At 42.7% G+C, this 14,241-nt stretch overlaps 1 protein-coding gene across 22 annotated transcripts in view; it reads right to left on the reverse strand.

Moving 5' to 3' along the window:
* Positions 1–14,241, reverse strand: part of MYCBP2 (MYC binding protein 2) — a 232,347-nt gene that overhangs the window by 83,758 nt on the left and 134,348 nt on the right. For all 22 annotated transcript variants that reach the window (XM_061630039.1, XM_061630037.1, XM_061630046.1 and 19 more), the window contains one exon: positions 5,239–5,379. In XM_061630039.1, the coding sequence (XP_061486023.1) occupies positions 5,239–5,379 (141 nt within the window). The remainder of the gene's footprint in view (positions 1–5,238; positions 5,380–14,241) is intronic.

Raw genomic sequence — 14,241 nt, forward strand, 5'->3', positions numbered from 1 at the left:
AGCAGAACATTTTTTTTTTTTTGCATCATTGTAAACAATTTCTTTTCACAAAAAAGGTAGTCTTAAAATGAAGTCAGCTGAGCCCACTGTTCACCATGGGGGGAAAATCTGTTGAAGACAAACAGCTTATACTGAAAGCTCTAAATGATGTAGTGTGTCATGCCATTCACTTAACAGATTATTTTATAGAGAGCTTAACACATTTAGTGCAAGACAATTTGCATTCTCCTGACTGAATGAGAACACAAGTCCTATCAAAAGTCAGATTTGTTTTATGAAAGACAGTCTGCCACTTTGTGAAGATTTTTTTCTGGAGTGAGGGGGGAGCAAAGACAAACATTTAGTGTGGACACTCAGCCACCTATTTATAACTGGAAAGGTTTACAATGTAGGTTGTAGTACTTGGAAAACTTTGGAAAGTGCTGTAATGCCGTATGTCCCAACCACATTAAGAAAATACATCAGCATGTGAAATAGCAGAGTACTTAAAAAAAAATCATAGTGTGTTTTGTAGAAATGAATTTACCACATTAAGTATAAAAAGTGATGCACTCATTAAAATAGGTTTATTATGGTACCTTGCTGTGGGCTTTAGTACTTTCTGATATTTTTAAAATGAAGAAAAACTAGTTTTAAACAATGAAAACCAAAAATTCACTATTCCTGGCAACTAGAAACAAATTTATTTACAGAAAGACTTATGAACTGCTGGGGAATTGCTCTCTTCTGCAAAACTCATTTGGAAGAACATCCTGCAGCTCCTTTCTAAAGAACAAGATATTAGAACCCACTCCCAGAAGCTCAGTCCTCTGATCTAAGATGTGTAAAGGATTCTTGGTATGAAGGAAAAGCACTCTACAAATACTCAGCGGCACATTTGTTAACTTTTGTTTCTGATGCTCAACTGCTGAGCCCAAACATTGAAAAGGTTCATATTAAGCCATGGGAGCACCATTACTTAATTTGGAAAAAGAGCTGGTTTAGATCACCCATTTATTTTTGAGGGAAGATATTAAACAGATGGTAAAACATATCTAACACTTTAACAAGTTTTTTAAAAGCCACACAAAACAAACACTGCTTTAAAATAAGGACTTTGACAGTTTAAGAAAGTTTTCATTTAGCCACAACTGACAAAGTGTTCATGTCATGCATAAATTTCTCTCTAAAGATATATTATTCACAGGAAATATAAGCTTTACCTCCCCAGCCAGCTTGAAAACAAGTTTCATGAAAAGGCTAATTTTTCAGCATATTTGTTTTGGATGGGATCTATATAGCCATGCGAGCACTGGATCTCGCACTCCCAGGAGGGAAAAAGCAACTCTTGAAGTTCAGGGGACCCTCCAAAGCAGGACTGAAAAGGCATGAAGGGCTGAAACTGAAAACAAAAAACCTGGCAAATCCCCTTCCCTTGCCAATCTGAAGAGTCTTCACTCATACCTGGGGCTGTTTTGATCTTGTAAATATATCCAGTACTTAAACAAATATGGTGGCTGATGACCTTTTTTTTTTTCAAATGGGACAATGAAATATGGTAGCATCAGTTTTGTACACATCCAAAAATGCATTTGTTGGAACAAGGTGTGTACATTTTAGATTGGAAGATTAAATAGCAAAATAGAGTAACAGGTTATACTGCAGACTTTCTGCACATAAAACAACAATAAAATATTCTTCAAGAGTGCACTTTGAAACATAAATGTTTATTATTCTTGTGATATATGCTTTATGCAAAAAGCAATGAAAATGGAAAGGAAAGAGGCAAGCAGTTGTTGTGCAACAAGGAGTATTCTTTTATTTGTGTAAGCGTTAGGACTCTAATATATCAATCTAATATACACTTTTGAAAGATGTGCATGCATCAATCACTATAAAAAGCTTCCAATATGGAATTGTCTTTGCTATTAATTCAATATTAATATTTGCCAACCATTTTTAACTTGCCAGTGTGCATTCTTACAAAACAGATCTGAAAAGAAATGTTCCTAGTCTTCAATTTCTCACAAATATTTTATGTCTAAGTCAGACTCTAGAAGATTCTCTAAACATTTTAACACTAATGTTGGCCTTCAACACAGCATCAATAAAGTACAGCATAGTACTCTTCTTTTAGAATTTGCACAGTGCAAACTGCTTTTAGAACTACGAAACATTTACACTGAAAATATGTAGATTTCACACTTCCACGTGTGTGACTCAGTAAGGGTTTTGTACAAAAAATAGGATATGTTTAGTTGATGGAAGTTAATAATACTTCTGAGTATTTGAAGCCTTGTGTTTCAACATCTCATTTTTCATGCTTTTCATAACACACTGGCAAATGTGCTGGGTTGTTTTTTTACTTGTAGTTCAGTATTTTCTGCTTGAAGTTTGGGAAACCTCAAACCAGCAAAGTCTTGGATGCTCTCTTGCCTCTTACCATCCTTCCAAAAATAAAAATCTGTACATTTAATTGCTTGTGTTATCTCCCTGACCAACTTATCAGCAGGAATGGAACATTTATATTGGAGTGTCAGTGATGCAAGGTGCAGGAAGAGGCCTGGGAGTTAGCCACATGCACATCCAACACTCTTACCAGATTGATATTTTTCCCTGGTAACTGAAGTTTGAACAGGAAGAATGTCAAGTATTTGCACATTTGTTTTAAAAAAAACTTACAGTTTAGTTTAGTTCTAGACAGAAAGTTTAGCTGAGATTTCCAAACAATTCACGGAAGACAGCCCATCAAGGAAGCTAGTCAAACAAGGAAACTATTAAGTAAGCTCTCTGGAATGTCATTCTGTTCTTTTAAAATAAAAGTCAGTATTGGAATTTTGGATGTGCAAAGTGTGGTATAAAAGGAGTGCTTAAGCTAGAACTTTCTTCATAGCCAGCACTTCCTGAAAGTAATTGGAGAGAAGCACAGTCTTGTTGCCATGACTTAAAGCTTCACAGAGACATCCAAGTAAGTTATCACAAACTAATAAAATTGTTGGAGACTGGGTCTCAGCAGCCTTAGAGAAGGAAGCAAGGTGAAAGGCAAAAGGTCGGTCCCTACTGGGATCAAAGTCCAAGGGAGCATCCAGCATGCATGCAGATGGACAGTCAAGGCAGTGCACACTGGCCTAGATCTAGCAACTAAGCAGTCAAAGCCTGGACTGTTTGTGGTCCATAAAAAGCCTAAAACTGATCTGGCCGTTATTTATAGCCAGGTCAGGGGTAACCAATGGGCTACTTGAGTGGCTGCAGCAGTGCTGTAGCCTGAGCACACATCATAACCTAGGGAATGTTTACACCTGCAGTCCTTGTTGGCTCATCACATGGGACAGCAGAACACAGCTCTAAAGGTTCTTAGCTCTACCCTATCATAATTGCAGAGATTTGCCATTTGTGGCAAACTGCTTTTCATAAAAGTGTCTTAACAAAAATACACACCAATCTGCTTAACCTTTCTCAACTGCCAAGTTTGCATAAAGGAGCTATTTTTAATTTTTTTAATGTACAAATATGACTAAGTTAGATCACTATGATACCTTCAAATCCACAAAATTTCCCTGATCTTGAAGAGAACTTTTACTTAAGTTGGAATACAGTTTACACTAAATTTTATCTGTAAAATAGGCTACTTTAAAGCATGTCATTGCTATCCCACGCTAGTACAACTTTTTCACTGTTGTTGTTGTTATGTGCCTGCAAGTCGATTACGAGTTATGGCAACCCTATGAATCAGTGACCTCAATAGCATCTGTCATGAACCACCCTGTTCAGATATTGTAAGTTCAGGTCTGTGGCTTCCTTTATGGAATCAATCCATCTTGTTCGACCTTCCTCTTTTTTCTGCTGAAAAAAAGGGAAACTGGCTCACTAACACAAAACTCCCTCCTGAGCGTAGGGTAGTAATCCAATGCTGCTGTTTAACTTGCACAATGGAACTTCCCCATCCTCTCCTCTGCAGCCCTGCAAACACCCTCAAAATCTGATCCAAAGGGTTGGGGGACCCTCTGGAGCAGATCTGGGAGGCATCTGGGGAGAGGAGAGGAAGTTCCATTGTGCAAGTAGAACTCCGCTCGCACAGCATACAACCTTTTGTCTCCATGCTGCCACTGTATGTATTGTTGCATGTAAAGTCTTCCTCATGCAAAGCCCTCTTTCAATGTCATCTTTGTCCATTATTGCATTTGCATATTTGAACCTGTGTCATGTTCTGTGCCATTTCATATACTTTTTAGAAGTAATAACAAAGATGTACTGGGCAATTCCTACTCAATACCTTGTCCTATCCTTAAATCATTACAAATATATCGTCTTGTATCTATATCATAGCTATATATCATTGTTAGTAATGGCAATACGGTAAATACTCCTATTCAATATTTCAGTTCTCTCATAGCAGTTAAAGAGCTCAATAATGTGGTCAAATCTAGACATATTTCATCAATTTCATTGCAACCAACTCTCTCTTCATGCACTGAAGAAGTGTAGCTAATATACAGATTTAGTTATTGTGGACCAGTCTGGATATAACCCAGCCACTAAATCACACAATTTCTGCCCTTTCAAGTACAAATTACCTCCACCGTTCTCTGGTAGTCCTAATCCAGATTTGAAATCAGGGTTAGAGGGTGCTAACATATCATAGGAATAGGCCATGTTACATATGTACTGCCCCACAGCTGAGTACAAACTACCATATTATTTACAACTATTATTTTTTTAAAAACCTTACCAATATTTCCTAGGTGGTGACTTCCCATTTTAAACTACTAAATATTGGTTATCAGTTACACTGCTTCACCAAACAAAAAGCATAATTAAGAAAAACCGTATCAGTGCAGTACCCAAATAAGAAAGCAATAAATATTTCCAGCAACAGCATGCCATTGTATTAATACAATCAAATCTCTTTTGAAACTACAGAAACTACAGAACAAACAGTATGAGATACACATTTATTTTAATTATTAGTCAAATATAAAGGCTACAGATTATAGCATAGGCCCACCTTAACTAAGGTTCCAACTTGGCAAATTGCCTCCTTTGGGGGGGGCGGGGGGGCGAGAGAGAGAGAGAGAGAGAGAGAGAGAAAGAAATACTACCAAGAGCCTTAATTTCTCCATCTTCATCATTACAAGCCTTAAAATTGGTTAATGGGAATGATTACCCTTACAGATGAGATGGATGAAAGATGATAATCTTTAAAATATTCTTACACGACTGAGTTCACTATAATATTCTTCAAAATCATATTTTACTTACATCAACAGGGACCAAAAGGCTCTTGCCAAGATGTTGGTTAAAAGAAAGGCACCAGGCTTCAGTGTAACCATTCATATTAGGAACATATTTCCTTATTGTCTCATCATTCAGCCGTAGCCATACACCATCATCATTGTGAATCTATGAAGAACAAACACGAAACAGGTTACTTCGGCAACAAACAATAAAAGATTGAAGGTTAAGTGTAATACAGCTTCATGGGAGCTCAACATTTGGGCTATTTAACTACAACTTTTTTAAAAGCTCATGAAATGTAAAGCAGATGAAAATTATGGATGAATTAAGAAGAAATTTATTAGAAGATTAATGTTTTAAGCCTAAATATCTCTAACAGTAATAAAACATCATGATATGGGACACTGTTCTGGAAAAGCAGTTGATATACTACTATTGAAAACAGTAATTTGAAAGCATCACATGTCTTAGGATAAGACTGTTAAGAATGTGAAAATAACTTACTATAAAGGTAAAGAATGGCTAGAAATGTAAAGATTAAAAGGCATATTAAAAAACTAAATCTATGGCATGCTCACAATGAATGATTTGCAATCTTTTCACGTTTTATCTGCAACAAGCTAGCTTTTATTTTAAAAATCATTAAAACAGAAACATCCAATTTTCTGCAAAAAAAATTTTTTCAGCAACTTGACTGGCTTGATTTAAAACTACAATGACCATTTTATTTCTGAAAAATCAATAGAAACTTTAAAATGTTAACACAATGAAATATTTCTACCTCAATTTCCCCAGAGACCTTTGGTCTTACCATAAAACTATCTTCTATGCACATGTAACAATGCTCTCAGGTGAGACTTGAGCTCCACCTTGTGGTTGAAGGCAAAATAGCATAGTTTGATTTCTCTTGAATCCTCTAGCTTCCCCTTAGCCTCAGGAAGCCAGTGTTTACATGACAAACCCAAACATAGAACTAACAGTGCATGCAAACAACACAGATAACCTATGGCACTCTCTGCTAAGAAGAATGTAGGAAGAACCTAAGCATGTATATGATCCCTGAGAGATGTAGTCCAGGAAGAGCCCTGACAGCATCGTTACATGCACGTAGAAGACCATTTTAAGGTAAGGACAAAGGTCTCTTCTCCCGTGCATGTACGATGCTCTCAGGTAGGACATACTCAAACTGACCCATGAAGGGTGGAAAAGAAATGCACTCCTATAATTCTGGAAAAACATGCTGCAATTCCCTTCTCCCAAAGCCTGCTTCTGCAGAGTCATACATATCAACCTTGTAATATTTAATGAATGTATTGGGAGAAACCCATGTGGCTGCTCTACACACCTCGTGAAGGGGTGCATTGAGGGAGAAAGCTGCCAAAGTAGTTGCTGCCCTAGTGGAATGCACCATGATCTTGGTTGGCGGCCTCATATTCTGACTGGTGTAAGCTAAAGAAATGCAAGCCTTAATCCACTGAGACAAGGTGGATGAGGACACTTTATTACCTAAGGTAGATGGGTGAAATGATACAAACAAGCAATCCATCTTACGAAATGGCTTAGTTCTGGTGATGTACACCTTTGAAGCCTGTCTCACATCTAATGGGTGCCTGGCCTTCTCGGCGAGATGGACAGGTGAAGGACAGAAAGATGGTAAGATAAGCTCCTGCTGAGAAAGAAAAGAGGACAGAACTTTAGGAAGGAAAATAGGGTTATTACGTAGGATTACCCTATCTTTGTGGAAAATACCAAGTGGTTTATCCACTGATAGAGCATTCATTTCTGAAACCCTTCTGGCTGACATAATTGCTACCAAGAAAAGAACTTTGAATGATGCATAGATGCACAGAGTTCAATGGCTCAAATGGCAGTTTCTGAAGGGCAGTCAGCTCTATGTAAATCCCAGGATGGGAAGTGGTGTTGGACTGGTGACGATGAAATAGTCACTCCCCTAACAAAACATCTCACAAAAGTATGAGATCCCAACAGTTTATTCAGAGACTTAGATAGAACTGCTAAAAGTACTGACATTTGATATTGCAAAGTATTTAGGCGAAGTAGTATTGGACATATCATGCTGAAGAGAAGCCAATAGTTCTGAAAGGCTGGCTCTGCTGGGTACACAGTGTCTTTCTTGACACCATCATGAAAAGACCCTCCACATACTCTGATATAGTCTTAGTGTGGACAGATGTCTGGATGCCAGCATGGTATCTAACCACTACTGACGGCAGGCACGTTCTCAAAAATCTTTCTTGGTCAATGTCCACACGTGAAGATTCAGCCAGACTGGGTCTGGATGGACCAGGCAACCCTAAGTTACCAGGTCCTTCCAGTGTGGCAACGGCCATGGGAAGGATGTCGCCAGACTGACTATCTCTGAAAACCATAGACGGAAAGGCCCAATGTGGAGCTACCAGAATCTCCTTGGTTCTTTCTTCTCAAATCTGATATAAGACCCAAGGCAGCAGAGGAATTGGTGAAAAGGTCTATAGAGTTTCGAGGGGCCATTGGGCCATCTGTTGCCTCTGCTGCTGGACCTGCATAATGGGAGAATTGGGAAACCTGATGGTTCTGATGCAATGCAAAGAGATCCACGCGGATCTTGCCAAACCTTCTGCATATCTGACTGAACACTTTGGGATGTAGTTTCCATTCTCCCTGTTGAATCCATTGTCTGCTGAGCCAGTCCATCTGTACATTGTCCTCTCCCTTGATATGCTCTGCATTCAGGGAGTCCAGATATATTTCTGCCCAGCTCATCAAGGTACGTGCCTCCAGATGAAAAATTCAGCATCTTGTGCCTCTTTGCTGGTTCACATGGGCTTTGGCCATGACATTGTTGGTGTGCATGAGTACTGCCCCCAGGCACCTCCTTGTGGCAAAGTATTGTAGGGCCAGTCTGATGGCACATAGTTCCAGGAGTCCAGTTCCCCTGTACCAAGTCACCGGTGCATACAGCTCCTCAGCCTATTAGGTTGGCATTTGTTGTGACCACTGACCACTGAGGATCCCTGAAGGGCACCCCATGCTATAGACTGGAGGTCTGCAACCACCACTGAAGAAAATATCGTGCCTGAGCAGGCATCAGCACCTGGCAATGACGCTGGGAAACTATATTGCTCTGGAATGGCAACAATGCCCACTGAAGAGGGCACATATAATGTCTCGTCCACAGGGTGATCTGAATCACCAAGATCATGAATCCCAGAATTTTGGCCAGCCTCATGAGATCCACCGTGTGGGCTCACTTGATGGAGTGAACCGCCGATTGGATCTTGGCCACTCATTCTTGTAACAGCACTATAGTTCCCACCTCCATATCTGTTATGCCCCCAGGTGTAGAGTACACCAGGGTGGATAGAGGTGGCTCTCTTGGTGTTTGACAAGGAAGGCATGGTCTTTGATACATGTCAGTATGCAGGAAAGGTCCTCCCAAGCTTTTGACTCTGATGGCAATTGAATCAGTAGATTGTCTAGGTAGGAATAGATGTGTACCCCTTTCAGCCTGAGGTGTGCCACCAGAGTAACCACAGTTTTTATGAACATCCTGGGGGCAGATGCCAAACCAAAGGGCATTGCCCTGTATTGAAAGTGCTGGCTGTTCACCACAAATCTGAGGTAACATCGATGTCCCTGATACACCGAGACATGCAGGTAGGCCACCTTGAGATCTACTGATGTCATCCAATCTCCCATCTGCAGAATCTCTTTGACAGACATCAGGGTTTCCATCCTGAACTTGCGATATTGGATGTACCCATTGAGATGCTTGAGGTCAAGTACTGCCTGGAACGAGCCATCTCGTTTGGCCACTGGAAAGAAAATGGAAGAGATATTGCAGTAATGCTCCCCTGGCGGTACTGGTTCGATCGCCGAAATGTGCAGGAGATGGTGAATAGCTTCCTGTATCCTGGCCCTTTTGTCTGGACTGGAGAAGGAAGAGGGATGGGAGAAACCTGTGAGGAGATGTGGCCATGAACTCTAAACTGAGCTCATGCCTGATAGTCTGTATCACCCAGCAATCTGGAGTGATATTGCTCCACTTGTCCAAAAAGAGTTGTAGACGGCCTCCCACAGGGGGGAGGGCGTAGTCAGAACTGATGTTTGTGCACACGGATCAATGCTCCTGAACCCAGCTTTCTGGAGAATTGTTGTCTTTGCCTTCTATAGGAGAAATGCTGTCTGGCCCAAGGTCAAAAGGGGTGAACATCCCTACCTCTTCCACATGAGGTACGAAAGGACTGGAAGGATTATCCTGGAACATATGCACGGTAAGTTTTTCGAAACCTGCGTTTGTCCTCCCTTTTCTTTGCCGATGGCATAGTCTTCTTTTTGTCCTTAGACTTGACTAACACCTTCTCCAAGGCTCCATTGCCAAAGAGCTTTCCCCCCACATAGGGCTCAGTGGTCAAATTCGAGTGGGCTGTGGCATCAGTTTCCCAATGATGTAGCCACAGGGTTCTTCAGGTGAACACAAGAGCTGCAAGTACCCTAGCAGAAAACTGGATTGCATCCATTGAAGCATCCGCCATAAAAGCTACTGCTTCAGAAACCTTCCAAAGGGTTTTTCGAACCCAGGCAGGTTCCTGCTGAGAGCTGTCAAACAGCTCTTCCAATCACAGTAGGGTAGCTCATGCAAACACCGAAGTCGAAAGGGCACTTGCATCATGCACCTGCCGTAGTCTCAGATCTAATCTCTTTTAGACTACATCCTTCAGTTGCACATCAGAATCCTTCAGATTCAGGGAGGGATTGACTATGAGCATCTATGAGTGGGAGTTTCAGTTGATTCATAACGGACTGGTCCAGGAGATAATACTTATTTACAATTGGGACTGACTTCTTAAACTGCAAGGGAGTCTCAAATTCCACTCTGATGACTTTAGGAAGCATGGAGGGAAGTTTAACCATCCTGGACTTAGGTTTAGGATCTGGCATACCGCCGCCAAGTCTAGGGTGGAAGCATCCTCTAAAGTGTTCAAATTTAATGCCTCCACAGCCTTGCATAACAGTGGTAGATAATGTGGTTCCTGAAAAACCCAATGTGAAGACACCTCTTCTGTCTCTGATGCCCCACTCAATTCCTCCTCATCTAAAACAATTAATTATGTATCCATATCATCTGAAACCTCTGAAGTGTGAGAAGCCCTGCCTCTGTATACAGCATAAGGGTCAGGGGAAGGATTCCTAAAGTCTCTTCGAGACTGATGCTTTGATAAAAATTGTGGAGCCTGAGGAAAAGTAGACTGCACAGTCTGAGACAAACTAGGTTGAGGCAAGTGGGTAGCTGATGAGGGTAAGGGAGCACTAGGAGGAAGAGTTCCCAGGGTTGAGTTCTTAAGGGTTGTAGAGTAGCAGCCAGGTCTCTAGACAAGTCTGCTAGCAAAATGTCTTTTAGTTGTAACAACAGCTCAGGGGCAAAGTGTAATGGGGGAAGGGATCTGGTTCTGTAAATTCTCAGAAGTCGAGGAATGGCTGTGAGACATCAAAGCCTGTACTGGCTGTGTTCCATTTGGTAGGACAGCATCCCCCAAACCCAGAAATGTCTCAGTTGATGAGCTGGATGAAAAAACTGCTGCCAGCTCCCTTCTCTGTTGCTTCCCTTCCTCATCTGATAACTACTCCTGGTCTCTCAACACGCAGTGCCTTCCCTGATGCTCTATATCACCTCCTGCCAAATGCCTTCTCCCCCTCCTCCTTCTTTGTGTCCTTCAATCTGAGTTGAGTGTTGCTCCACAGAAGACAATATGGGCCTATTGCCCAGGTTTCCGCAACCCTGAAGACAGGAAAGATTGTGGGGAAAGACTGGAACATTGGCGTGAGGAACACTGCAGACATAGTCAAACGGCAACAGAGTTGGGTTTTTTTCCCTTTAGTAACAGATAAACAAGATTAGACAGATCAAAAACATACAATAAGACACAGAATACAAGCCTGAAATAAGATATTTGGTCTTACCGTAAAATGGTTTTCTCTGTACATGTCAAAAGCTGATCTCAGGTGGGTAGCTAGCTCCACCTAGTGGTTGAAGGCAGAAGAGTGCTAAAGAGGTTATTTTTTTTTACGAGGACTTCCTGCTCTGCACAGCTCATTTCAGTTCTTCAAATCGAGTACCGCCCTGAAAGATCCGTCTTTTTTCACGACGGTGAAGAATACTAAGTAGATTCCTTTCGCCTGTTGGAACGGGCTCTATTGCCGCAATCTGCAGAAGGTGGGCAATTGCTTGAAGAGTCCTTTCCCGCTTGTCCGGAGATGTTGAGAGGAGAGAGGGGATAAACTTGGTTGGAGGGAGGGAGGTGAATTCCAGCCTCAGTCCATATCTGAGAGTGTGCACTACCCATTGGTCCGAAGACGTCTCCCTCCAGCAGTGGGCAAAATGCTGAAGGCGTCCTCCTGCCTGAGGGACCCTGGCGTCAGAATTGATGCTTATTCCCCTGAGACTGGGATCCAAAACTCGGTCTATTGGGGAAAGGTTGTTGGCTTTTAGACTGGGTACATTGCCTATTCCAGAAGGGATGATGGGTACGGGACTCCTTTGCTCTTCCAAATGCCCTGGAGCCTCGAAAGGACTGGGAGGGCAAATAAGGATGGAAAGGTCTACGGAAGAGTCTTTTATTGTCTCATTTTTTGGCAGAAGACATAGCTTTCTTCTTTTCCTTCGACTCCAAGACCCCAGCTAGGGAGTCATTGCCAAATAGTTTGCCACCCACATAGGGCTCAGATGTGAGATTAGAACGGGCTGCAGTATTGGCCTCCCAATGGTGTAACCATAGAGACCTTCGAGTGAAAACACTAGATGCTGAGGGAGCTAGAGGATCTTCCAGAGAATTTAGGTTCAGAACTTCCATTGCCTTGCACAGGAATGGAAGGAAATGAGCCTCCTGGAAAATCCTACTGGTCACTACTTCCTCTGACTCCGAATCTCCACTCCATTCTTCTTCATCAAGGACAATCAGCTCATTGTCTGGGTCCACCGTTGCCTCCTCCTGAAGCTGAGGATGCCTGCCCTGTGAGGCGGCATAAGGGTCCGATGATGCCCTGCCCGGTAGTTGGGGCACGTTTGAAGAAGAGCAGAGTGTAGTGAGGCCTGCGCCACTTGCGCTCTTGAAGGTGGTGGAGTGGGTGCTGTGGCTGGTGTGTCCTGTGTGGGGTGTCGAGCCTCAGCTGCTGATATGGAAAGCTCTCTGGCTAGATCCATTAGGAGAGAATCTCTCAGCTGTTCCTTTAATTGTTGTAGCATGTGTGGTGATAACTGAAACTGCAGAGGTTGAGCATGAGAACAGTGTGGGTTGTGCACCACCCCCTGAACTTGGAGTTCCTGACGTGAAGAGGGTGAAACGAAGGATGCTTCACCCCTCTTCTCTTGTAATGCTTGGTGAGATGTAGCTGTCTCGAGGAAGCCTTCAAACTCCTCAGGACAAGACGGTGTAGAAAAAATCACCTCCCGGGTGGGATGGAATTGGGTGCCTTCCTCCTCAGATAGGGATTCCAGGTCCTTCTGTGACCTGCACGTGTTGCTCTGAGCCTCCTTTGGTGCAGCCCCCTGTGTATCACCAGGCTGTTGCCTGTCGTGACTGGTTCCCCTACTTCTCTTAGGTAGCAGTCGTTGTGGAGCCACCCTGCCAGCAACAGTACACGCCTCAGCCACCTCGTGCCTACTGGAAGAGGGGCAGGCTATGGCTACCTCTGCCTGGGATTCAATAGAACCTAAAGGTCCTAGGGCCTGGTTGGATAATGGCAGAGGCATGACTTCCATTGTAGTGTGAGGCTGAAGTGACTTAGGTTTCTTTGGTGGGTGGTCCAATTTGTGTGTTGCCTTCTCCATGGGTGCCAACCATGCTGCAGGTCTTATGGGGGCTAAGGGCTGTGATAATAGCTGGGCCAGGTGTTGACGAGCTGCGGGGGGACACGAATATGCTTCCCCCGCATCTGGAGCATCCTGCTGAGGCCTTCCGTGGGTGAGAGGATGGAGGAGGGGGTGGCAGGCACTCGGCGTCCTGAGGAGCACACTGTAAGAGGCGTCCCCACTCACGCTGTGAAAGGAGGAGGCTGGTTGGGTGATTGCCGGTAAACAGGCACAGACGCGCCTGAGAAATGAAGCTGGGGGCGGGCAGAGTTTAACGGAGAAGACTGTGGTCTCGCAGCCGAAGCAGTGGGGCAGCTGCTTCGCGGTCGGCTCAGCACCACTGCAAAGTCTCAGGGGAGGAGAAATGTAAAATGACAAACCCCTTTTTGTTTGTTTTAAACAAAACACATGTAGGAAAACAGTAAAGGAAGGAAAAGGTACAGACACACAATAGGAAAAAAAACCAAACTATACAGGCCTGAACGGAGAGGAGCTAGATCAACCATTCTTGGTGGAAGGCAGAAGAGAAACTGTAATGAGGAGCTGCGCAGAGCAGGAAGTTGTCGTTTTTTTTAAAAAAAACCCTCTTTAACACTCTTCTGCTTTCGACAGCTAGGTGGAGCTAGCTACCCACCTGAGATCAGCTTTTCCATGCACAGGAGAACAGGAAGAATCAAAGTAGAGAGTAGAGAGCGCGAAGTATGCAACCACAAATTGTGACAGCAAAATAGAACTGGCTTCTGAGGTTAAGGGATAGCTTAGACTCGGATTCAAGAGAAATTGAACAGTGCTATTTTGCCTTCGACCACAAGATGGAGCTCAAGTCTCATCTGAGAACATCATACATGCATAGGAAAAAAGCAATCTTGCAGTCTATAGCATGAGTTTAAAGCAGCACAGAAAGCAAAATAGCTACATACAGCCTGATGTATCTATGCTATTTTTTTATCTAACTTTTGTTGCAAATATCCAAAAGAGCTTGCATGCACTCAAGTGGGATTTAATGCTTTTCTCCTGTGAACAGCAGGGCCGCATATCACCAATTGTTTTTGAAACTATTCAGTTTCAAAGAGACTTCTATGGCCTGGATGGCCCATAGTCCAAAGCTTTAGGCCATGTGAGACTATTCATTGGGTTCTTTGGATTCTGCCCCATATATGGAAGTGATAATTTAATCT

The sequence above is a fragment of the Rhineura floridana genome, chromosome 5 (genome assembly GCF_030035675.1).
Source record: "Rhineura floridana isolate rRhiFlo1 chromosome 5, rRhiFlo1.hap2, whole genome shotgun sequence".
In the NCBI taxonomy this organism is placed as follows: domain Eukaryota; kingdom Metazoa; phylum Chordata; class Lepidosauria; order Squamata; family Rhineuridae; genus Rhineura; species Rhineura floridana.